The 26121-nt window shown below is 37.8% G+C and overlaps 1 protein-coding gene across 5 annotated transcripts in view; it reads left to right on the forward strand.

The window, feature by feature from the left end:
- Window positions 1-26121, forward strand: part of CORIN (corin, serine peptidase) — a 130128-nt gene that overhangs the window by 62612 nt on the left and 41395 nt on the right. For all 5 annotated transcript variants that reach the window (XM_069014185.1, XM_069014182.1, XM_069014186.1 and 2 more), the window contains exons 5-10: window positions 3241-3422; window positions 13794-13907; window positions 18492-18599; window positions 20174-20284; window positions 20870-20986; window positions 24311-24409. In XM_069014185.1, coding sequence (XP_068870286.1) covers window positions 3241-3422; window positions 13794-13907; window positions 18492-18599; window positions 20174-20284; window positions 20870-20986; window positions 24311-24409 — 731 coding nt within the window. The remainder of the gene's footprint in view (window positions 1-3240; window positions 3423-13793; window positions 13908-18491; window positions 18600-20173; window positions 20285-20869; window positions 20987-24310; window positions 24410-26121) is intronic.

Here is a 26121-nt window from a genome sequence, read left to right on the forward strand (position 1 = left end):
ACAGACAAGGAGAGATCACTCACCAACTACAGTCATAGGCAAAACAGACTCAGCTTGGGGTAAGAAATTTAATTCACTGCCAATCAAATCAGAGCAGGGTAATGAGAAAAGAAACTCCAAATCTTAAAACACATTCCTCACGCCCCTCTCTTCTTCCTGCGTTAAACTTTGGTCACGAATTCTCTACGTCCTGCCCCCTCAGAGGTGCAGGGGGGTGGGGAGTGTGGGCTGTGGTCAGTTCATCACACGTTGTCACTGTCACTCCTTTCTTCTCAGGAGAAGGACTCCTCACACTCTTCCTCTGCTCCAGCATGGGGTTCCTCCTAAGTGACACAGTCCTCCATGAACTTCTCCAGTGTGAGTCCTTCCCATGGGCTGCAGGTCTTCATGAACTGCTCCAGTGTGGGGTCCCTCCCACAGTGTGCAGTCCTTCAGGCACAGGCTGCTCCAGTGGGGGTTCACCACAGGGTCACAAGTTCTGCCAGCAAACCTGCTCCAGTGTGGGCTTCCCACAGGGTCACAGCTTCCTTTGGGCATCCACCTGTTCCAGTGTGGGGTCCTCCAGGGGCTGCAGGTGAATATTTTCACCACCATGGACCTCCATGGGCTGCAGGGCACAGCTGCCTCATCGTGAGCTGCATCATGGGCTGCAGGGGAATCTCTGCTCCAGCGCCTGGAGCACCTCCTGCCCCTCCTGCTGCAATGACCTTGGTATCTACAGAGTTGCTGCTTTCCCATATTCACACTCTTTTCTCCTGGCTGCAGCTGCCTTTGCACAGTATTTTTTCCCTGCCTCCTCAAATATTGCAGAGGTACAACTGCCGTCTCTGATGGGCTCAGCCTTGCCCAGTAGTGGGTCTGTCTTGGATCTGACTGGAATTGGCTCTTTCAGACAAAGGAGAAGCTTCTGGCAGTTTCTCAGAGGAGCCACCCCTGTATCCCTTCTGCTATGAGAACCTTGCCATGAAAATCTGATACAGTATCCAAACATTTGCACTGCAGTGTAATATTCAAATACTGGACTGCTTAATTTAAATAAATGAGGTGAACTTCTTGTATTTGTGGGTTTTTCTCATATAGATGTAAAGAATTCAATGTGCAGATACATCTTCCAAAAAATTTACTTCCAACATTTTTAGAAGCTCTTTAACTATTATGCGTAAGTATAACACTGCATAGTTTTATTTTAATATAACTTTTTACTATTATTTTTAAAATTTCGATTGAAATGAATGTTCAGTATGTTGAAAGACCTTTGGAAACAAGGAGCCATATAGATGGAACTTTGCTATAGTTACATTTTAAGAAACTGACATACACGTACTACTATTGCCTGATTGCTAAATGTCAGGTTATAGCTGAAGTGCTTTGAAAGGTAATGATTCAGGTGTGGGTCAGGAAAAACAGAAATAATTTCAAATACTCCAGACATGTGAAACTTCATCTGAGAGCCCTCAAGAACTCTTTATGATTTGTTTATTTGTTTGGGTTTTTTTCAAATAGCATTCTCATTCATAGAAATCATGTGCAGATTGGCTAACTGTGGTAAACTCAAGTAGATCTCTGTCCCAGACTTGGTAAATTCAAGTAATGTCCCTGCTAACACTTTTTTTGAGAACAAAAACTTACAAACTTAGCCGAATGTACTGTCTTCAAATGACTACTTGTGATCATCAGGTGTGCTCCATTGCACCAGTGAATGAGGTAGAATCACTGCTTACAATACTTTTCACTGTAATTCAGTTTTGTAGCATGTTTTGTGTTTTTGCAAAAAATGAACAGAAAGTTAAATTAAACATATCAGATTGAATATAATAGAGGCTTACCACTCACCAACAGATCAAATCAATACTCCATTTTAGCTTTGTGACATCTTATTTCTCACAGATATTTAGAAACTCAAGTGCCTTCTGTAGTAAGTACAGCATTTCTTTCATCATTTTGTGTATTAGGGAGCCTCTGTCAAACCAGAAGTGTTATTAGGATATTAGCTAAGAATGAAAAGCTAAAAAATGTCTGGAGACGGTCACTTGCCTTGTCAAATCCCCTTTATTTAAGGAGTTTCTCAAGCTCCAGACAGGAAGCAGTCATGGCTGCTTGAGAGCTCTTGTGCCCTTTCTTTCTCTCTGTATCAAACAGTCTCTGTAAAAAACAGAAGGGTCTTTTAGCACATGTTTATCTGAAGAGCCTTTACAATTCAGATGAACTTAGTTTGCCAGTACAATGTGCAGAACTAATAAGTGGCAATTCTTCTGTCCATCAGTGGAACCATTCTTGGTTTTGTACACAGCCAGATAGGTGATCTTTGGTGCAAAAATTTTCTGTCTCTCAATAGATCACAATAAAAAAAACTGGTGGTGAAAAGTGCTGTTTTAGAATACATATGCTTCTTTCCAGGCAACAAGTAAGCTGCCATCCAGGAAACTGCAAGAGACAACTTTAGAGATAAATTCCTTGACTTGTTTCCAAGACAAGTTCAATACTTCAGCATGTGAAGTGCATTGTGTAAAAGCCCTTAGCATTACCTGGAGAATATATCTCTAAAGATATCTTTTTTTTAAAAAGTGGTTCCAACCACTTTTTCCACCATTGTAATGAACTCAGTAACAACACTGGCAGTACAGCATCTTTTTAGATACTAAGCAGAGAAAGGCAACCATACCGACTTCAGAATAGTTATGCAAGTGAGTATTTTGCTTTACACCAATCTCTTTGTTACCACTGTAGTCAGACAGCTCCAGCAGCTTTTTATTCCTTTCTTGTGGTCGCTGCCATGTCATACAGTTGCTAACAGTACTATGTTATTCTCTGTTACTGTAAAATGAAACACTAAGTTAGTCAATTTTTGGGTACTGTAGACTTCTTCAGTTCAAGCCACTTACTTGTGATTGAATATGGAATTCTAGCCATGGTTTTGAGATGGGCAGGTACAACCTAGAGTCAGACATAAAGAGAAAGATGTATGTGGTATACTAGGAAAAAAATCTTTCTGTGGCATTATGAGTGGTTATGAATAAAGTAAAATTGAATTTGCTAAAGCCTAAGATACTCTGCAGTAATTTAGACAAACTGCAAAAGTTGTGTTGAAAATTTAAGCACTGTAAGGGTATGGGTGCTGCTGTATAGAATGCAAACTTTGCCGAAAGATCTTATTACTTTTTGCTCTGTCTAAAAAGTTTTCACAACATACTAAAGTAATAATAATAATCTTTGATTTTGTTCTCTGTCTCTTTTATTCAGTCGAGTACTCTTGCCCTGCAGGACATTTTGTGAGGCAGCAAAAGAAGGCTGTGAACCAGTCCTGGGTATGGTAAATGCTTCTTGGCCAGACTTCTTGAAGTGCTCTCAATTCCAAAACAAAACTGAGAATGACACCACTACAAGGATATGCTTCTCACCACACCAAGGAAATGGAAAGCAGTGTATGTTCCCATTCTTAACCATTACACTGTGATTATGAGTTTTCACTTAATAATGTATTTTCTTCCTATGTAGGAAAAGCTCTGGGTTGTAACTATTATTTCTTGTTCTGTTATTATGTTCCATCTTATTACTGTGATAGTAATTATAGTTTGCAGTACTTTAATTATTTAGGCTGATTTTTTTCAGACTTGTGTTGATTTGAAGCCTTTTTATTTTACATCAAAAATTCTGAGCTGTTTTGAGGAAAGAAGGTTGGAGGAAAGTAATACGACCTGTTGACTTTCTATTTGCTAGCTCTAGCAAATACAGGTTTGTTATTTGGAATAGGAACCTGATACACAGGCCAAATTTCAAGTCTATCTCCTTTTTCCTTGCTGTAAAAATGATCCCAAAAACTGATCAAGAGGTAAACTTCTCAAAAAGCATGGCCTTTTCACACCCACACGTAAAGTCATAGAATCATTTAGCTTGGAAAAGATACTGAAGGTCATCCAGTCCAACTGTTAATTCAGCACTGCCAAATCCACCACTAAACCCTGTCCCTAAGCATGATGTCTACACATGTTTTAGAAACCTTCAGGGATGGTGACTACTCCACTTACCTCGGAAGCCTGTTCTGATGACTGACCAGCCTTCCCATGAAGAAATTTTTCCTACTATCAAATCTAAACCTCCCCTGGTGCTCCTTGAGGCTGTTTCCTCCTGTCATATTACTTGGGAGAAGAGACTGACTGCCACCTTTTTACAACCTCCTTTCAGGCAGTTGAAGAAAGTGATCAGGTCTCCCCTGAGCCTTTTTTTTCCAGGCTAAACACCCCCAGCTCCTTTACCACTCTGCTGTCCTTCTTTGGACACACTCTAGCACCTCAGTGTCTTTCTTGTACTGAGGGGCCCAAACTAAACACAGGATTTGAGCTGTGGCCTCACCAGTCCCGAGTACAGGGGGACAATCCTGCTGCCTACAGGGCCCTGGCCCTGCTGGCCACACTATTGCTGACACAGACCAGGTGCCATTGGTCTTCTTGGTCACCTGGGCACTGCTGGCTCAGGTTCAGCCAGCTGTCGACCAGTATTCCCAGGTCATTTTCCACCAGTCAGCTTTCCAGCCAGTCTCTAAAAACAAGGCATTTCCATCTCCTCAGAGGTGCTGCTGTGTTCTCTAGATCCAAATCTGGAGGTGAGATCACACCTGAGAGCAGTAAACTTGACTTTTTTCTCACTGACCCCATTGCTGGAGATCCCTTGCTGGCATCTGAGACTTAGCTGTTGATATGCATTCTCCTGTGAGATGAAGAGACTGAGGCTTCTACAGTCTATCTGTGGATTCTAATTTTGTTAATGACTTCTGCGTGACAATAAACAGGAGGAAATGATATGATGAAAACTGTTTTTCAATTTTTTAATTAAAAAACTCCAAGAATTTCTTTTTTAAAACTACCTTAAAAGATCAGGGAGGTTATATATTGTTTCTTTGAGTGTTAGTTAATGGTGCAATTAAAATAGGTTATGTATCCTGGGCTACATCCTTGCAGTCCCTGCGTATGTACAATGATATCACCTAAAATTATTAGACCAAGTCTACCAGTTGGATTCTCTCCATCTCTAAAGGCATATTTTTGAGGAGTCATGAAGTAAAGGAGGTTGTTGTCCACATCAAACTTCATCTGTGGGAAATTTTGTAATGGCTGAGGTAGGGAAAGATCCAAAAGACTGTGTCTTGTTAAACTTGAATGATTTCCAGGAAATTTGAACAATGTCCACAAATGTTTATTAATAAGTCCTATGGTATTTTGCGCAAGTTTCTGTAGTGAAAGCCTCTGGGAGCTGTGTCTTAACTGTATGATAAAAATATATGCTAAATATGCTGAAAAAATTAGTCTAATGGATCTCTCCAAATTGGAACAGTAAGCAAGTAATTATAAAATGCATATTTTTTTTTCTGTGCCTCAAATTCCCCATGTAAAATGGGACTAAAAGTGTCCTTTAACTCACAGGGTTGTTGTAACCATATGTTTGTTGATGCCTTTGGTATCATAGGGCTTAACATAATAGAAATAAGGAGTACCTACTTTTGTCTTCATGGCAGGTTCAAATAATTAAGGTAAGAAGCTGTAGCATAAATAAATACGTAAGTGTGGTAAAGGCTTATACATTGAATAGTAAGAATAATTAGCCATGAACAATGGGTGACTATCATATCATTAACTGAGCATGATCACAGAATGAGGTATAATTTTGAAAAAGCAACAGAATGTTAAAGACCTGTATTTCAGGCCTCTGTGGTACATAAACTGAATACAAAGCATAATATAAATATGCCTGTTAAATTTCGACAAATTATAGCTGATTAGAATGTTCAAAAGCTCCAACAAATCTAGATAGCTGAACTTAAATTAAGCCAGAAGAGATTTCTCACTTATGAAACTTTCAAGTTTCAGAATATCCCGTGGCTAAAATAATGTATTTAGTACTGCTAGAGAAGAAGCTTTTTAGAATAATGTCTTCCTGGTTAATGAATGTTCCATAATCTGTAGGGCAGGATTGGTATTTATCTGGTAGTGAACTGCAGAAATTACAGATAAGTACACAGTAGAAGCTTGCTTTTTCTCACCAGGGGAAGAAATGTAGAGCCAGTTGTGAGATCTGCTGCTCCTACCTGGCAGACTGTGGGGACCCAGGCTATTTATTGTCAGTTCTGACATCCTGTTGTATAAAACAAAAGGGGTTTTTAAAATTAATTTTTTGTTGTGAACTCTTGGGCATGATGCTTGGATGTGAATGGTTTTCATGCAGAATGAGAGACTACAATTGAGCTGTCTTCCAGGACCTGCAGGGAGCCTAAAAGAAAGATGGAGACAGGCTATTTACAAGAACACATAGTGATAGGACAAGGGGGAAAGGCTTCAAACTGAGAGTAGGTTTAGATTAGATATTAGGAAGAAAATCTTTGCTGTGAGGGTGCTGAGGCACTGGAACAGGTTGACCAGAGAAGCTGTGGATGCCCCGTCCCTGGAAGTGTTCAGGGCCAGGTTGCATGGGGCTCTGAGCAACATGGTCTAGTGGAAGGTGTCCTTGCCCATGCCAAGGGGGTTGGAATGAGATGATCTTTAAGGTCCCTTCCAACCCAAGCCCTTCTGTGATTCTGTGATTTGATGACTATGGAGAATATTTTTATTTTTATTTAAAAGAATGGTTCTAATGTGATTCCTCTGCAACTGAAAAAGGTAAGAGTTTGGGTTCACTAGGCTGCTTCTCCTACAGAAATAAACTGTGCTGTTCTTGAATATTTATTTCTGCAGTTTGTATTTTTGAAAGAATTTACTTCTCTGACCACAGTAGAATCAAACAGCTGAGGCTGATTCTCTGCTCTAATCCCTTTTTATCTAGTGCTCAGCACAAACTGCTCTTCACACTCTTTAAAGGGTTCAATTCCTGGAAATTTCAAGAGCATGTACTTGGCATATGACTGCTTATTTCTTAACTTTGTGGCTTCTTTTGGGGATTGGTGCCTCCAGATTACATGCAGTGAATCCTTTCCTGCCCACATATGCCTTGCATATAATTTGTTTTGTGTGATGTTGTAATTCTCTTTTGCATCTTTAGTTATATCTTGTGTTTATCAAAATTAAGGTCTGGCTGCTATACCTGTTTGTTCCAGAGATACTTGTACAGTGTCACTCAGACACCCAATCCCAAACAAAACCTTCTCTTGATTTCTCTTGTTTATTTTTGTCTGATTGTGGCTAAAAACTCCGTATCTTTCCCATTTTCTGAATTGAAGATTATCACTCCTCCAAAAAATACTTGAATGTCTTATGGCTTTCCAAGCCCTGTTGGAGAAAATATCCATGAGTCATGTTCTAGTTAGAATTCAGAGCATTTATCCTGGGGACAATTACCAGTTTTCCTGAAGAACGTTTATCAGTTAGAATAGGGATTATCTAGTGGAAACATACTGGTTCATGTGTCGTGGCTAATATTTATCTCTTTGTCTAAAAGTTATCTTCACAAGCATTGCAAATTGAGTGCACAATATCACTATGGGGAATCTATTATGAAATACATTCCTGTTGTGAACACAGATGTACTGATTGTACTGGAAAATCCAAGTCGTGCCATCATAGTAAAAACATCTGAATGTAAAATGACTGAGTCATTCAGTCATTCTCTGAGTCACAGAGAAAAAGATGCAGGTCTGAAGGCTAATGTCCTTCAGATTGATATTTGTTTACACTAGTGACAAGTGAACACTCAGTAGATGAGAAAATCAGCTACTCTAAAAATTGCTGTAAGAATTTATCTTTTGAGATTTAAGGTAGGTAGTTGAACTGGTTTCACAGGTCTAATGAGTTGTGAGCACATAAAGGAGTGAGCAGGAGGCATCATCAATCATTCATTTCACATGAAACCAATAATGCATTCTGGCGGGAAGAAATCACAAAAGCCTTCCTGAGGGCTGCTATTCATATCCCTACTCACAGAAACATCTCAGCTGTTTTTCGCTCTCTCTCTCTCAACTGACACTGTCTATTACATTATTTTATTTGCTTTGACCAGCCAACATAACTTTTGCTGTTAAACCCATGGCGGAAAAAAACCTGTAGCTTGAATGAGAAGTTAACTAACACAATAATCTGGTTTAAATTAACATGGTAACGCACTGTGCGTGGGTTCGTGAAGGGTGGCTGCGTTTCCCTGAAACATCCCTGGCTATGGGATCGCTGCGGTGGGTGCAGTACAGCACTCCAGCAAGCTCGCTCCTTTCACCCGCGCGGCTGTGGGTGCAGATCTCACACACACACCCAAGCTGGACTGCTCAGCGTTACCAGAGGCAAAGAGTCAGGAGGGCTCTCCTGTATGGCATTGCCACGGACCAGGTTTATTACACCCTGCTGCAAAAACAGACCAGAGATAAAAGACGGCGGACATGCAGTGTCCAGGGTTTATGTACGGGAGCAGGGCAAGCATCAGGACCAATAGTCTGAGGGACTAGGGAATGGGAGCCAGTGGGGAAGGGCTGGGGGTGTGCAGCGTAGCAAGTCGATCAAACAGACAAAGTCTGCCTGGCACCACAAAACCGGATGGGAGAGTCTTCTCCTTTCTCACCATGAGGTCAGGGGGTGTTCTTAAACCTCGCAATTGGTCCACCAATAGCAGGCCTCTGCTATTTCGGGGCTCCTTGGCCTCTCAGCCATCACAATTTTTGGCTCAGTCACCTAAACAACATGGAGCTCTCAAAAGAGCCCTGAAGTTATTCTTCTGTTAATTTGAGTTGTAAAATGCTTTCAGAAGGAGCAGTGAATATGATGCTTCCACTGTTTATGCAACAAAACTATGTAAATTTAAGTATAGAATTGACATTGTTCACTTTTGTATTTTTGCTAAAGAGGCATTATGAATGAATGTCTCTTTCTGTTAAAAAAGTGGTGCACAAGTGGCCTGAATTGCACTTCATCGCCATGAGATTTTGGGTTGGAAGGGACCTTAAAAATCATCTTATTCCAACCCCCCTGGCATGGGCAGGCACACCTTCCACTAGACCAGGTCACTCAGGGACCCATCCAACCTGACCTTGAACACTTCCAGGGATGGGCATCCGCCTCTCTGGACAACCTGGTCTCGTGCCTCAGCACCCTCACAGTAAAAATTTTCTGCCTAATATCTAATCTAAATCTACTCTCTCTCAGTTTGAAGCCCTTCCCCTTGTCCTAGCATGTAGCCACATGCTCTTGTAAAAAGTTCCTCTCCATCTTTCTTGTGTTGGAAGACTGCAATTAAGTCACCCCTCCCTTCCTTCACACTGGTATTAATTGAGAGAATTATCTTTGAGGAATAACTTTGAGTAGAGAATTCAAATACCTGATTGCAACAGGTATTTATTTTTCTATAGGCAATGTAATTATATTCATCCAGTAGACAATTTTTTTGTGAAAAAGCTTTTAAAATCAGGAAGACGTTATCTTTCTTGTGTGCCCTTGCATTTGCTTAATACAGTGAAATGAATACAGAGATGATTTGTGTATGTGTAACATTGATGCTGAAGGGCTGAAAAACCAGCACAGTGGAATAATTTTTTGAGGGAAACAAAATGTTATTCAGGATTGTTTTGGTGTTTCATGTGAAGAAACAGAGTTGAAAAAGCTATTTCGCCTACCAAATCACTCTTTAATTCTGTTGATCCTGCATTATATTTTGTTGTGTTCTCTGGTTTATATTTTCCTATTCTGTTTGTATTCCTGTTTTTTGCCTGTTTCTTTTCCAGCTTGGATTTCTTATGTGGCCTTTTTTAGGCTGCATCACTTGAATGAAAGAAAAAGGTCTTTTGTCCTCTTTCTCCCACAGGGTTTTGCATCCTAAGGAAATAGAGAAATGAACAATTACCTGGGGGTAAGGAGTTGCGAGCTTTTCTAATTCCATGGTTGTGATCGTAGTATCAAAACTTTCTAGAATTTACAGCAACAAGATACATACACTGTATTGCAGGGTACATACATGGTATAGGGAGAGGTGATGAAAATCTGGAAGTGAGAGAATACAGGGATTCCTCTGTGTTCCACTGTGCTCTTATGACTATATTGGGTAAGAGAAAAAGTCCATCTGTCTTACAATTCTGACTCCAAAATCTGACAAATGCCCAGAAAAGGAGAACAGGGCAAGACTATGTGGCAGTACTTTTCCAAATACTACTGCATTTTCCATCTGTTTGAGATTCAAGGATTTTTCTGTAATTTGTGACCTGCCACAGATTTTTATTCTATTAATGTGTCCCTTTGTTACATGGGTCTATGTATGTTTTAGCATCCACAGTGTCATGTTCTAGAATGTTACAGCTTGTCAATGCATTGCATGAAGAGCACTGCCTTTTGGTTGTTTTAATACCTCTTAGTTCTTCCATAGCATTAGACAGTAAATGTGGTCTCCTCTTCTCTTTGAAAAAAAATCAGCATCACTTTTCATGGTCATTTTCACAGTTACAGAATGCCTTATCTGCTGCTATACCTTGAAATGCAGCGAGATGTCAATCTTGAGGATGGTAAAATAATATGTTTATTTCAGCATGTGCTCTCTGCAGCTTTCCAGGGACCTTTCCACATAATCTTCTATAGATGACATTCCAGTAATCTAGCTGGAAAAACAACACATAAATGGTCTTCCTTCCTCAAAGACACTTTTGATAGTGCACCACACAGATAAAATAAAGCACTTTTTGCTGCCAATGTTGTTTAGTCTGGGATTTTGGAAGCTATTCCAGATTATAAACCTTTCTGGATAAGGACTAAAACAAGCAAGTTTCTCCATCAGCAAGGATTGCTTCTGTTTTATTTGGCTCTTTTTACATAACATTTTTAATTCTTCAGGAGTTTTGGTGTGTGTTTATTTGCATGATTTTAGTAATAAATGTGTGAATTATTTACAGAGGTATCAGTAATTAACATTTCCCAGCATAGTTCTTTAGAATAACACCTTTGCCATTTGTAATGATTTTGAGTGGAATGGTCCATATTTTTCCTATTTCAGATATCTATTTCAGGCATTATTTCTTCTTTTTCTGCTGCTTTGTTTAAAACAGTCCCCACATTTCTGAGTATGCAGCCCGTGTTCAAGAAAGTCTTATGAATGGCTGTGTAACTAAATCCACTGGGTTCCAGATCAAATACCAAAATGTAACATTCAACTGAAGTGTTTGTTTTACAGCATTAGATAAGGCTTTTATAATTTCCATTAAAATCTGACCTTTGGAGGTATGATGGAATGGCCATCCTACTGAAAGCTTCTTGCACAAGCTTGGTAGAAAGCAGAAATTACATTCATTGGAGGTACTGTTCACAGTGTGTGTGCTCTCCTTGCCCTGAGCACTGCACTGACTGGGCCAAACATATGCAGTCATTACCTATTAGAAGACTGCAAGAGGTGAGATTAAAGTTTCTAAAAATTCCTTCTGATTGCTGCTGGATGCTAAAACTGAGATAAAGAAAACTAATTTCACTCTTCCTCTTTTTTTTTTTTTTGTATAACATACAAGATAAACAGGAAAATGCTCCCTTTAGGTATGAAGAAATGAAGAAGTGGTTTGGGGTAGCAGCAGATGTAGATGTATTAAGCAGATAAAGATGTATTAAGGAGGCAGAGTCAGGATGACTTACAAGTGCTTCAACACACTTTTGTTCACAGCCCAGAAATGAATATGGGACTCCAGAATCTTTGCTCTTCTGATCTGTAAGAAAAATATTCAGAGATTCCTGCTGTTAACTTTTGTCCTCCCAGGCCAAGCTGGCATATTAACACAAAAGATAGGAGTCCATTACTCTTGCTATCTTAGTACCAGTGAAGCTCTTTACTGATGGAGATCTCCATCAAGGAAAATCAAGACAGTTCCTTTTGAGCTGTTTATGCTGTCTTCCTTTTTAAACATGAAGGAAATTGTGTAAAAGCCAAGTTATAAGAATGTAAGATTACCAATCAGTTAAAGTTGCCTTTCCAACCTCTAAGAGCCGTTCTTCTATGATGAACTACAAAATTTTGATTATGCTATCATATTCTAGTTTTACGTGACATGATCATCTGTGGGATAAACGCTGGTCTCCAGGGAACCAGTACTTCCATACCAAGGAAGTCTGTTGTTTCTAGGGGTGCCTGTAGAGTTTAGTGACTGCAGCAATTGGGAAGCGCAGTATATAGGTGAGGGAACTGGAGAAATAAAAAGATTGGCCCATAATAGAGTGTGACATTATCATGTGGAATGAGATTCTTGCCCTGTCACTGTTGCAATGACCATGTTGAACAAGGTGGTTGAATAAAAACTTTCTCTACTATTCTTTGAACACTTCCAGCTAACTGGGCTCTTCATTTGTATAGCTGGAGTTGATTTGCAACTGAGACATTTGCAGCTACAAGTAAAGGCAACAAGAGCTATTCTTTGAACATATAAAGTAACATTAGTCTTTACCCTCCAAAAAAAAAAAAAAAACCCAATGACATGCTGTTTTTTGTGTCTTAGATTGGTCAATTGAAGTTATTATTCATTATTTCTTATAACTTTCACTTTAATATCTCATTGCCTCATTTTTCCCCCTGTAAAATGAGACTGTGAGTGTTATCTAATCTCATGTTTTTCTTAAGATTATTGTATTTTGCAGTTTGTAATATGCTTCTGAAACTGGTGGAATACAGGTGAGGCTGTAACTCTTCAGTTAGAGGTTAGGAAATGTGTCCAATCACACTGTGTGAGGGAACCTACTGAGGAGCACATCACAAGGGTGTGCAAAAGGATGATGCTGGTGGTTTCACCCTTGTTTCTGATGAAGAGTCACAAACATTAAATGGCACAAACTAGTTTAAAATTGTTGGTTTAAAGTCTCTTAGTATTTTGGGCACCTTTCTGCAAAATTAGAGACCTCCTTTAAAATACACTGCATAAGCAGCTTTCACTGCAGTAACCATGTCCCCATTGAACAACTAGAAAATGATGTATGTATTGCAAAATCAAAATTATTTGCTGTCCAAGTGGACATTATACCTGGGAGTGTAATAGAAAAGATTTTGAAATTATTCCTATGTTTTTATTACAACCAAATTTTCCATAAAGAGTGTGTGTTTCAGTTAACTAAGTTTAAGATTGCCCTGTTACTTGGGGATGATAAAATAATATTTGAGGATGAGAAAAGAATGTAAATATGTTGAAAAAAATAATCTCCTGCTGAAAAAATTTAAAACTAATAATGAGGGTGCTGAAACTGTGTGTGTTTGTGTGTATGTCCATTGCCATAGTGTGATAGAAAAGACTGCTATTCTAGGACCACAAATAAAATTAAAAATCTAGATAAATAGTTGAACTTGCAGCCAATGCAAGCTGGAGCTATTTGTCATTTTTGAAAAACATTGAGCATGGCTGATGCTAAGCGGTACCTCACAGCATCCACTGTATACCTATTGGTTTGGCAAATTGTGAAGAATACCAAAGGGATATACAATAAAGCCAGTCTTAAGCAGAAATTATTATATTTTTTGTAGGCATATTACAGGCTCCTTCCTTAGTCCCAGGGGCAGATTTAACGGGTGTAATAGTCTTTTCATGACTGCCTGTTGAGGTCTTTTGAAATGGGTCTTTCACTGCTAGCAGTTTTAAATGGCTTTGTTCTATCTCAAAAATGGAGATTTTTTTCTTTCAGGTTTTCCTCTCGACCTTCTTGCATTCAGTGATGTTCTCCTGAGAGCTATCTTGATGTTTTCCAAATTGGAAATATGTTTCAATACCTGTGGGGAATCTTAAATATAAGTTTAACATGTGTAAGACTCCAGTAGCATTAACTTGGCGATGTTGATGCTAATAACAATTTTTCTCCTCATTCTGTCCTTTTTCTCTCTTGCAGCACTGTGTGGAGGAGAGGAGAGTTTCTTGTGTGCCAGTGGGATCTGCATCCCAGGGAAACTGCAGTGTAATGGCTACAACGACTGTGATGATTGGAGTGATGAGGTCCACTGTAGTAAGTTTCTTAAACCTTGAAGCATTCTGCTGGAGTACCGAACCCAATCAGGGAAACCTGAAAACTGAAGCAGGAAGAACAGGAGCTTTGCATAGTGTTTGCATATATTGACATTTGGACTCTGTAAGTTGCTGTGGACTATGTGTAGCTTTGCTCACTCAGGCCACAGCATGTGCTTTTGATCTGTCAAATTTTACGCCTTGAGGCAGATATTCTGCAAGGAGCTATGTGGAAATTAGAAGTATTTGGTTTTTTGGGGTTTTTAAACAGATCAATAGTGTGTGTCAGAAAGGAGCACTTCTGATAATCAGCTGAATACTGTTGTAGCTTTATCCTGGTCCTTGGCACTGATTTTAGAGTAGATGCAAGACCATCTGTTTGAAAATTGTCTTGGTCTCAATCCTGGATGTGATTTATTTAAATTAATCCCAATATGTGCTGCAGTATAATGTACATATGTGATAGCCTCATTTTTTATTTATTTGTCTGTGGTAGTGCATATCTTTAGAGCTCCTATGTGTTTTTCTGTGTTAACAAAACACCTTGGACTACAAATATCTTTAGAAAAACTGAACAAATGTACTGTAAGAAAACAATGAGAAGGGGAAAAGAAAAAGAACAAAGGAAAATGTGGAAAAAATAGGGACTATAGTGGGACATTATGCCACAGAACAGGATTTCTCATTCAGACTTTGAAAAATGTCAGACAGTGCAGTTTACACTCAACTCAAAAGATTTGTTCTTATTAGTGATTTAAGAGCCTGGGCATTCCAAGGCTCACAAAGCTGCTTTTAAGGAAGTTGTTGCTAGATTTTATCTGGGATACTCCAAGGAATAAATGAGGACAGCAATTTCCTCCTGGTCTCAATATGAATGAGGTTAGAGCTTGCTTTTCCTTTGATAGCCAACAGTTCATTTAACGGAGGTTGAGATAATGTCTGTTATGTAAAAAGTATTGCATGTTTTTATTTTCCAGTTTTTCCTGTCAGCGTTAGCTTTAGATTTAAAGTGAGCTCAAAAATTTAAAAATGCCTATGAGACTATGGTTCTCAAGTTCCATTAAAAATGGGAAAAGAATAAATTAGTAATAAAATGTGGAGATTGAGAATAAATATATTGTGTGTCTTGAAAAAACAAACATAAGTTTCATGAGGTGAGATTACCTTTGGAAGAAAGAACCCTGACTGTTTAATGATACAGGGTTTATATGCAGAGGATGTCTTTCATTAGGATGCTTGGTGAGAGCTAAGGAGAGGGTGTGGAGGTCAAATAAGGCTTTCTTGAATTACATAGCAGAAAGAGCAAAACTGAAGGAAGACCTATTTGCCTGACAGCTTGTCTGATAAAAAATGCTGTGTTTCTTGCAGTCCTTGCCCCTCTCAAAGTCTTAAGTCACCTCATTAAATTATAGGATAGGTTGCTCAGAGTCCCATCCAACCTGACCTTGAATATTTCCAGGAATGGAATGTCTACCATTTCTCTGGATAACTTGTCCAGTGTTTCACCATCCTCATTGTAAAAAATTTATTCCTTATGTCTAATCTAAATGTACCCTCTTTTAAAATTATTGTCCTATAACAACAGCTCCAGCTAAAAAGTCTGTCCCCATCTTTCTTATAAACTCCTTTAAAGTACTGAAAGGCCACTCTTTCTCCAGGAGAAACAACCCCAAGTCTCTCAGCCTTTCCTCAAAGGAGAGCTTTTCCATCCTTATGATCATTTTTGTAGTCTCATCTGGACCTCTTCCAACAGGTCCAAGATTTTCCTGTGCTGTGGGACTTAGAGCTGGATGCAGCACCGCAGGTTGGCTTTCACAAGAGCAGAGCAGAGGGACAGAATCACGTTCCTCATCCTTCTGGCCATGCTGCTTCTAATGCAGTCCAGGATACAACTGGCTTTCTGGGCTGCAAGTGCGCATTACTGAGTCATGTCCAGCTGTTCATCTACTGGCTCCCCCAAGTTTTTCTTGGCAGGGCTGCTTTCAATCCATTCATTCCCCAGCCTGTGTTGATACTAGGGTTTGCCCTGACCCAGGTGCAGCACCTTGTACTTGATCTTGTTAGACCACGAGATTCGCAGGTGCCCACTTCTTGAGCTTGTCCAGGTCCGTTTGTATGGCATCCTGTCCTTCAGGTATGGCAACCACACCACTCAGCTTGACCTCCACACCATCTCCCCATCTCACCTGCAATTTTGCTGAGGGTGCACTTGATCCCTTCATCTATGTTATTAATAAAGATGTTAAATAACACTAGTTCCAGTACAGAGCCCTGAGTCAGTGGCTCTGTACTGGAACTGGTCAGTGATGTCCTTTGGGATTCTGAGCTATTGACCCTTGGGATGCGATTGTCCAACAAATTCCTTATCCACCAAACAGTCCACCCAAGAAATCCATCTCTCTCCATTTTAGAGAGTAGGATGTTTTGGGGGTTTGTCCAGACCCACATGCAGGACCCCTACAGGGATCAAACCTGCCACCTTGGCTTTATCAGTACCATGCTTTAATCAACCAAGCTTATCTTAGGGTCCAGTTGTTGAATGTAAAAGATTCACCAGGCTTCATTTGTGTTTAGTGGAGTACAGAATAGGAATTTGTATTTAATTTTATGAAAACGGGGATTTTCCTATCATTTATAAAATTTAAGTTGAGCCTTTTACAAGTGGCAGCTGCCAAGTGCCCATCTTACTTAACAGAGTAACCAACTACCCTATACTATACATTATTGCTAATATCTTGAAGAAAATGTATATTAAGGCTGTTAGATTTTCATCAAGTGAATCTTATTTCCCTGCCAGGAAGTTTGTATTCTTTTTGTTTACCCTGTCTGTGTGGGCCTGTGAATTGTCTACCTTAAAGGGCACTGCAGCAGCTTCAGCAGAATTAATGTAAATGGGAATGGGGGTATGAATGGAAATTAAACAGTAAATTAATCCAGAGGAAATAACATAGAAAAAGACAGTTTTGCTTCATTTGCAGGAGGAGCAGTGGAAGAAGCATAGAAACTGTCAGAGTTACAAACTGACCAGTAAAATTAAAGGTTGCCAGACGACTTCACGCTGTTGCATATTCAAAACAAGTAATGTCTAGAATTTACTCTCAGCTGGGTATCAGTCTGCTTATGGAAAGCAAGAACTTAAATATTTTCATTTAGTGTGGGGTTTTTGTTATTCCCTGTTTTAGGAATAATAGCTCTTTTTGAAGCTAAATTAACTATTGAGTACATAGCTCATGGCTCAGCTGTATTATTTTACTTCATATCCTGAAGCATTTCCTTCACACTATGCTATATATTCAGTTTGGACTATCTAAGATAATATGAAACTTGTAGAAAGCATTAATACTTCTGTGGGGGAAAGGGAGGAAGTGACTCATGTTCAAGTTCCAGAGTTTTTTTTTACATAGGAGGTGAAACACTTGGTTGACATTGATCTGAAGGGGTAGAAACCCCACAGCACCTTCTAGAAGAGTTCTGCACCTTTCAGTGTGTAATACCCTTAGAAGGACACCCTGCTTTCAAAGTGGAACCACTGTGCAATCATGAACACAGGAATCAAATGCCAAGAGGGGTGAAGGAAGTGGTAGCATGATTCTGTTTTTCAGTGGTTGATCATCTCAGAAGAAAGGAGGCACTTTTGTTCTAATCCCTGCCTTTTGAGCTCTCTTTCTGTTTTCCATGGAAGAACTCATTTAGAATGCCCACATATGCCAGTAAAAATGAGCACAAAGGACTTCCTTGGTTCCAATGGCATAGCTTCAACAGGAAGGATGGATTGTCCACCCAGCTGTTCTCTATATTGGCATTCCCCCTGAAAAGCTAGAGGTCAAGGAAAAGCCTAGAAGAAGGCAGTGAAACTTACCCACAAAATCAAAAGTTATCACTGATGGGGACCAGACACCACAAACCCTAATTTCTCTTCAACCCACTTAACTACAACATAGATTCCATGTTTTTATTGAACCTGATATTATTCAAGTATTATGGTTATTCTCAGGGAATATCTGGCAGGCTCTACTGATGCCTCCCGTCATGAAAAAATGGTTAAACCCACTTAGGGCTGGCAGTGATAAGAATTCCTTGATGAGAAGGACAAATCTGAGCTCCAAACTGTGTTAAGCATAAAGCTCATTTGAAACCATTGTAAGATCAAAGGCAGGCTCAAAAGCAGGGTCTAGGGATCTTGATTTTGCTGTTAGAATCTTTAAATCCACTTAATAGCCACATCAGGTGCTAAGGATTGTCCTAGTAATCTACCATGGTGAAGCCTACAATCTTTCTTGAGAACTTTATGTGTGTAAATTAATTAAACATTTAGGTCCCTATGTGCAACCAGAGCACTATGTCCTTATGGTATTGATCAAAAACCAGCTGGTAGGGAGAGAGTAAAAATTTCTAAAAACGGCTTTTGATATTTCATATTCTTCCAGATTAGATTCTCATAAACTGGTACCCACCAGTATTAATGCAGACCTGTATGCTGTAAGGTATCTTTAGCTAATTTTATGTGTAATCAGCACATTCCAGTGTTCACAGTTTATATGACTGTTCCAATGTAACTTTAACATTTCACACATTTGTTTTGTAGACTGCAGTAATGATGTATTTCATTGCGACACGGGAAGGTGCCTCAATTATACCTTTGTTTGTGATGGATACGATGACTGTGGAGACCTTAGTGATGAACAAAATTGTGGTAAATGAAAGTTATGTGCTTTTCTAAAGTCTTTTAGGATATCAGGATTGCCTAAGCCAGTAATCTTTTTCCTTAAACTACTGAAAGAGTAATATACCCTGCTGTTACTCTATTTGAACAAAGAGGAAACAGCTCACAGATTCTATATGCAGTTTGAAAAGGTTTAAAGGAAAGTTCTGGATCAATTCAAATCTTGAAGGGTTTGGTATTTATAAGAAATACTCCTATTTTCAATTGGTTTTAAACTAATTCCAAAGGATGTTATGGCTGCTGCCTTGCTAGGTTGACCGAATTTAACTGAGAGTGAAGCAAACTATGAGAGGGTACACACTGGTGGTGCCAACTGTTTTATAGCTGAACTGTTTTTTAATAAGATTCGTAGTGAAGTTGTATGTTTTGATTATCAAATTCTGTTTCTTTCAAATTCTGTTGTCAATCAACTTTGCATGTTCTGACTCATGATACTTATCTACCCATGTGTCTACCTACGCTTGACTTCCATAGGAGAAACAATGAAGTTTTGCTATTAAAAAAGAATAATCTAAACATGTAACTATTGGAAAACTTAGAAAGTCTTAATTTTACTAACTTTTGGTCTTGTTACTACACCTGAGAAAAACTAAGTTTTCCAAAATAATTCTTTAACACTTAAAATATTATTTCTCACTTTCTTCCTTTTGCTTTTCTAAGGAAAAACACAAAGAATATGAAAACTGAAAATCAAGGCATATTTTTTTTTCTGATATTTGTTTTATATTTCTTCTCAAAAATCAGCACACTCCAAGACCTTTCAATATTTTCTTCTCAGTTTTGGTTATTTAGTGTTTTTTTTTTCATAAATAATCTTTGTTTGAAGATGATTTATATTTTCTAAACATTAATCTGTCTCCTATCTTTCCTACCTTGACGTAGGTTTATTCTAGACAACTTTTAAAATCTAAGATCTTGTACATGCTATAATTGGTTTTCATAGCAGATTTGGAGGACTGGACCGTGTCTATTGTCTCTATTTATTTTGCTGTAAAGTCAGCCTGCTCAACAGAGTGCTCTTCTTTATTTGTACATTCAGGCAGAAAGAGTAAGATGAAGATTGGAATAATTTGTTTGTAGATAATTCTTATGGAAAATTCCAAGTACATGCAAAAATATAGTTTCTGAAGTCGAGAAACATTTTTTTAAATGTCTTAGTAAAAAGATAAATGTAGGAAATTATTTTCTCTGGTGGTTACTGAAAATGTTAGTTAACTAAAAATCATTCTGTGAGATGGTAAGCCAGATCTTCTAATGTGCTTAGAAAATCTTAGAAACTTGTTCATTTACAAATGGTCACAGCTGTGCACCTGAGAGAAGGAATTATCCATCACTATGCAGGCAATACAATTAAGAATATATGTAACTACCACCTGCAAAAAAATCTGCAGATACAGAAAATCTCTTCATATAATTTATTAATGCAAAATGACTCATTAATAAGAAGATTATCTATAGACATAGAACAATTGGTCAGTAATATAAAATATACAAATGGTAATTTAGCATACTTTCTTTTTTCTTTGAATTTGCGTTTTATGTAGATTGTAATCCAGTGACACATCATCAGTGTGGAGATGGGAGATGTATTACAGCTGATTGGGTATGTGATGGTGACCATGACTGTATAGACAAATCAGATGAGATCAATTGCTGTAAGTTCCCTTAATCTCTAATTATTTTTTCTTTCTTTAAAAACTAAAAAAAAACCCCAAAACCCAACCAACCAACCAACTAAAAAAAATCCCCATGTCTACTCACCTGTAAGACAAAACTATAAACTTATTTAATTTCAGAAGTTTACACTTTACAAATGTCTGTTCTTGGTAGACAGCTGCAGCAAATTAAACATTTGTTGCCTTTGTTGAGAAGTAAAGCATTGCTTTGTGTTTCAGCTTCTTGCTAATTACAGAATAAGCTTTTTGTTAATTGTAATGTTCCACTATATGAGTAAAAACTATGTGAGTTTTTTACCTTGGAAAAGCTGAGACTTCATCTCATCCTGCTGGTAATACCTGGCATTTATGTTTTCAGTCTCAGTAGTTAAAGATCAGTGCAACTGTGGCTATTGAAAAATTAGCTGACACATAATGAGAAATGCCTCGTGATCTTCAGTGCTAAGCAGTGCTATCATCTCCTCCTAAAATAACTTCAGTATGATGTTCAAATATAAGGCAGAGCTTCATTAAGCTAAATTGATCAGAATATTGTCTTTTTTAATATTTTTTTTTTCTCTCTAGCATGTCACAGTCAGGGTCTGGTGGAGTGCAGAAATGGGCAGTGCATTCCTAGTGCATTCCAGTGTGATGGAGATAATGACTGTAAAGATGGAAGTGATGAAGAAAACTGCAGTGAAAGTAATTATATGCCTCATTTTACTCTTCTTACTAAACCTACCATTGTCTGCTATGTTCTGCAGTACCTTTAGCTAAAGCTGTCTGATAAATGACTTTCTTTACCTTTCAAATAACACTTGCTAAGGCTGGTTGGTGTGTGGTTTTACACAGGCATTTGTAAGCAGACTTCTTTTAGTACTTAAAAATATAAAAAAAAGATGAAGAAGTGGTGATATTTAGCATAGTATTTATTTTTCTTATGCAAATCAGCTGTTACTTGAAATACATTGTTTGGAGCAATGAGAATCTACTATTACAGGAATTGGTGTCTTCTGAGGATGAATTTTCTCATTTAAATCCTTTTTTTTTAAAATCAGAACTTGGGAATCAGAGAAAGAATGTTTTCATAAGTAAACTAATGATTTAGTGTGACTAAGGGAAAAATATATGAGAATGTAAGTTTTCACAGCTACTTGATAGCTGTCTTATGATGGACTCTATGAGAGAAGAGGAAACTGTGCAATGTCTTGAGCCCCAAAACATGGTTTCCCTAATACACTTAGAAAGCAATATCATTGTGTTATGATGATTTCAAAATCTGAAGGTATTTTTCCCATGTAATTCTCTTATTTCTGGTAAGGTGTAGGTTCAGATTGCAGCCTTTCCTTCAATGCAAGAATTATTAATGTATTTCTTTTATGAATCTTATTTTAAAGATATTGAAATAGTTAACTTTATGTAGAAAGCTAGTGCTGGCAGATGTAATGATAATAGGACAGGCTATTTAATTCTTATTAGAGTAGAAAAGACCTGTTATCATAAGATAAATACACAGTGTGATTATATGATCCTCATTTCTTTAGGAAACCAGTCTAAAAGAAATCCTTTCATAGGCACGGTACTCAGTCCCTTCTGTTCATAGAAAATTCTTGGGATCTTCCTACTTCAGTTTAAATACCTCCATTCCAAAAAATAACTGAGAAGCTGAAACACAGAAATAATCAATATTTTTCTTCACTATTAATGTTGACATTATAAAAAGGTCTTCCATGGAATATCTTCTAGTTCTGACTGTGGCAATCTAAAAACCCAGAAACAAGTTTTTGTCGTCAGTTCTGACTGTACACTTTCACAAGATGTTCAGTTTTTATTCTTCTGTCTTGATGTCCAAGCTCAATCTTATTCTATGAATTCTTTTATCCTCCATTTCTCCTGCATTATGTGGGCTAAAAGTCAGTGATGTGTTTTGTTTTCACTGCTTTTTTTCCCTTTTGATGTTGAAGCAATGGTTAAAAATCTTTTTTTGTATCATGAACAGGTTTAAGTTAAAACAGTCAAGCAGTAGTATGGGGTGATAATTATGTAGTCAGTGATCTTACTACATGCTAAAAGATCTTTCTGCTTGGCATTAAACTGCAGAGATTTTAAATACAGACATTTTCCTTGTTTGTATTATTAATTCTTCAATGTGCAAAAATTCTATCCAGTATTTTGCAGTATTGTTTAGAGCAAAATTCTTTCTTCATGCAACCATATGCCATCCATCCTAATTTGCATGGGAATATGTTGGCAGAATTTGGACTTCATTCATCTTTAGTTCCTTGCAAAGTCCATGTAAAAGCAAGGCAGAATACTTGTTTGTAACTTACTATTGTATTTCTTATATATTTTGTTGTTTCCAGCAAGTGCAAAAAATGCGGTAAGACATTCACTTATCACAAAGACTTCTCTGCTCTACAAATAAAATAAAAAAATTTGGATATGTCTATCAGAGTCAGTGAAGTTAGTGCTAACACAGTCAGGAGTATTAGTTTTGTTACTAACACAGTAAATATGTGATATCAGCATAGAAATTTGAGGTCAAGGTGTAGTGACTTCCCCTTGCCTGCATAAGGATACAGGGACCTTGTGTGCTAGCACAAGTATATTCATCCAGAGATTACAAATGACTGTTGCTTCATCTCTGTCTGGATGAGAAAAGTGGTCTCCTTCACTACATACCTTAAGGAAATTTAAGGTATGGTATCTATCTATGAGTACTGCTCTTATTAATTTTGTGGCAATAGAAATCTAATATAGATGTACTCATGGCTGCTTCTCTTCAAAAGACAGGGTAGAGTGTTTGTAGAAATTCATCATTATTTGTGCTAGGATCAAAAGAATCTACATTGTAGCACAGGGATTTTTAAAGTGTTGATAAACTGTTCCATTGTGGGATAGGAAGGAGTTGGAGCAAACTTAAAAAATAATTTTAATGTAAATATTTGGGATAGCTTTAGAAGTCAAAAGGCTTTCCCTACCTTTCAAGTTCCATTTTGCAATCAGATGCAACTGTAAAATAAGATGGTCAATTGCTATAGCAATTACCTCTATTGCTTTCATATATAAAATGTATGAAAGGAACTAAATCCACATAACTACGATATGATATGAAAAAAATCATCAGTTCCTTTAGACAAGATTGTTGTCAAAGTTGTTGAAATTAGATCTTTCTTCAACACCTTCCGTATGTCCAATGGAGGGAAGAATGATTAATGCTCATGGGCAGTAGTGCAATACAAACACTAAGTAATCAGGGTAATAAGCTGTTTTAAACAAGATAAGATGATAAACACCATCTATTTGGTCTGTCTGTACAGAATAGTAAACTAAATGACTGATTTTGCACATGGAAGAGAGAATTTAATGGTTTGGAAAGGAGTCATCACAACTATGAGAAAGAGAGAAAGCCAGGGATTTGTCAGATAAAGTAACTACCCAGGTAGTGTGTTCAGAAACTTGTGATGAAGTGCTGGTTTTATTTATTCTGAAGTCCATCATTAGGACCATAGCAATTTTGGATTTCTTTCTGATGTTTGTTTTTTAACCAGTCAAAGGAGGACAATACAGTTCTGGCGACCTTTCTTCAGGATGTCTTATTGTCAACCAAAAACACCATAAAATGAGAAGCAGATCAACTGAATGGCATTGAATAATAATTCACAGAGGGTGTTTTCTTTCAGCTAGGACCTATTGTTCTTTCTGAAATGTGATGTACATGACTTTTCGTAGACTGCTTGAGTGTCATGGTAAATGTCTTGCAGAGATCCATACCTCTCATTCAGAAACTGGGATGTAAGTTTTTTATATTGAACAGAGGGGTAAAAAAAATGAGATCTGGGCAGTGTTGCACACTTTTCTTCCTTACACCACATCGTTACTGCACTTGAAATGCTGTTGGGTACTTACTGAACAATGTAAAGGAAATACTTAATTTTTATGTAAACACTGTACTTTGTCATCACACTCCACTCATTTTTATTAGTCTGGTAAATAATTTGAAAAGTACATTTCTATTTCCCTCAGATCAAACCCTCTGTCAGGAGGGAGACCAGAGGTGCTCTTCCTGCCCTGATCCCTGTGGAGCTTCTCCCTGTGAGATAAGAAACAGCCAGGCAAACTGCAGTAAGTAGGTCATGTGCTTCACACTGTCACTCTTTTAGGGTGTTTTAGATTATAATGAGGATGCAGGCTAGGACAAGGTAAATAATAATTTAATCTTCTAGCTAATACACATGTCTAATGATTAAGCTTGAAAAGGGCAATATTGAAACAAATGTGTCATCAAAACTCTTGGTTATTGATGTACTAGGATTTATAACATTTGACATTGAGGTATTTTAACTTTCTCTTCTATGAATTTTTTATATTTTCTTCATGGCTGTTTATTGTTGCACTTTTTCTTAACATTTAGTGACATTCAGTCTCTATGTAAAGTAAACGGAATAATGTAAGTGTAAAGCAGAAGACACTGATTTATTTTCAAAATATAAAAAACCCTATGTCACTGTATTTAGTAGTCAGGAGAACTTCTGGACTTTATGAAGGAATTAATTTGGTATTAAAACTGGAAAAAAATAATTATTCTTCTGACTAATATGTATTGTAGAGGATCAGGGTTTTCAACTCTCTGCATCCTCATATCTGTGCACTCTACTATACCACTCCATGCAAGGTTCCTGTACTAATTGTGTGCTTGCTTCTGAATAGCTGTTTTTGCTCAATTGTGCATTGCAGCAACGTGAACAGGTAATCAATAGAAAGATATTTGTCTATGTTTTGAAAGTGGGGCAGAACTGTATTAAAAATTACTGAAAATTAATTAAAACTTAGTGCTGTGTTAATACAATCACATAATTCAGGTCACCTTGACACATGGGCAGACTTGGCTTCACTTACAGACTATTTCTACACAATTCATATGTAATTATTTTGTGTTGCAGTTATCTCTGCAAGGTATGCTTTGATACTATATGCTAGCTTGTGTGGATAATGTTATTCCATTTAGAATGGGATGGACATAGGAAGGTCAACTAGTCCAAACTCCATATTCCCTCTAGAGTTGTGACTATCACCTTCAAGTGTTTGAGACACAACTCATTCTGGGGCCTTTAGATGCTGCTAAAGTAAAGCTGTGATATACTTTATAAAGCATAAATGCTTTACATGTGCTTCTATCAATGCTTTGTGTTTGTGTTGTGTATCAATGCTATGTTTTTTGAAGGAATAATCTTATGTACCCTGTTTAGCATTAGAAGGAAGTTAGGTAACACCTTTGGTCAAGAAGCCCAAACTCCTGATCAAATCAGTGCCAATTAAGCTATGTTGCCCATGAACTTGTGCAGCTGAGCAGCTCTGTCCTTAAGGACAGAGATTCCACAGTCCTTCTGAGAGGTCTGTTTTACTGTTAGGGCACTTCCATCGTAAAAACCTATTTTCCATGCAGAAAATTGGAATTCTCTTGTGTCTTTTGCCTCTCATCCTATCCCTGCATGCTTCAAAGGGTCTGGTTCCATCTAATTTACACCTTCCCACTAACTGCTACAAGCACTAAGATCTCCCCTTAAAGATGATCTTTAAGGCTTCTTCCAACCCAAACCACTCTATGGTTGTATGATTTTTGACATGTAATATTTGAATTCTAAAGCAATGTTCCTATGCTGTATTATGAGAAACCCAACAGCTTTTTGGTGAAGATGTTTCCTCAAAATATTATGGGCAACTCTCTGTAGTTCTTAGCAGGAGTAACACATAACCTGAACTAGTCTTCTGGATCATCTCTCTTTCTCCTTTTCTGGTCCAGTGAATATTTAATTTTTCATACACAATGGAACAGC

This window comes from Aphelocoma coerulescens, chromosome 4 (genome assembly GCF_041296385.1).
Source record: "Aphelocoma coerulescens isolate FSJ_1873_10779 chromosome 4, UR_Acoe_1.0, whole genome shotgun sequence".
NCBI lineage: Eukaryota > Metazoa > Chordata > Aves > Passeriformes > Corvidae > Aphelocoma > Aphelocoma coerulescens.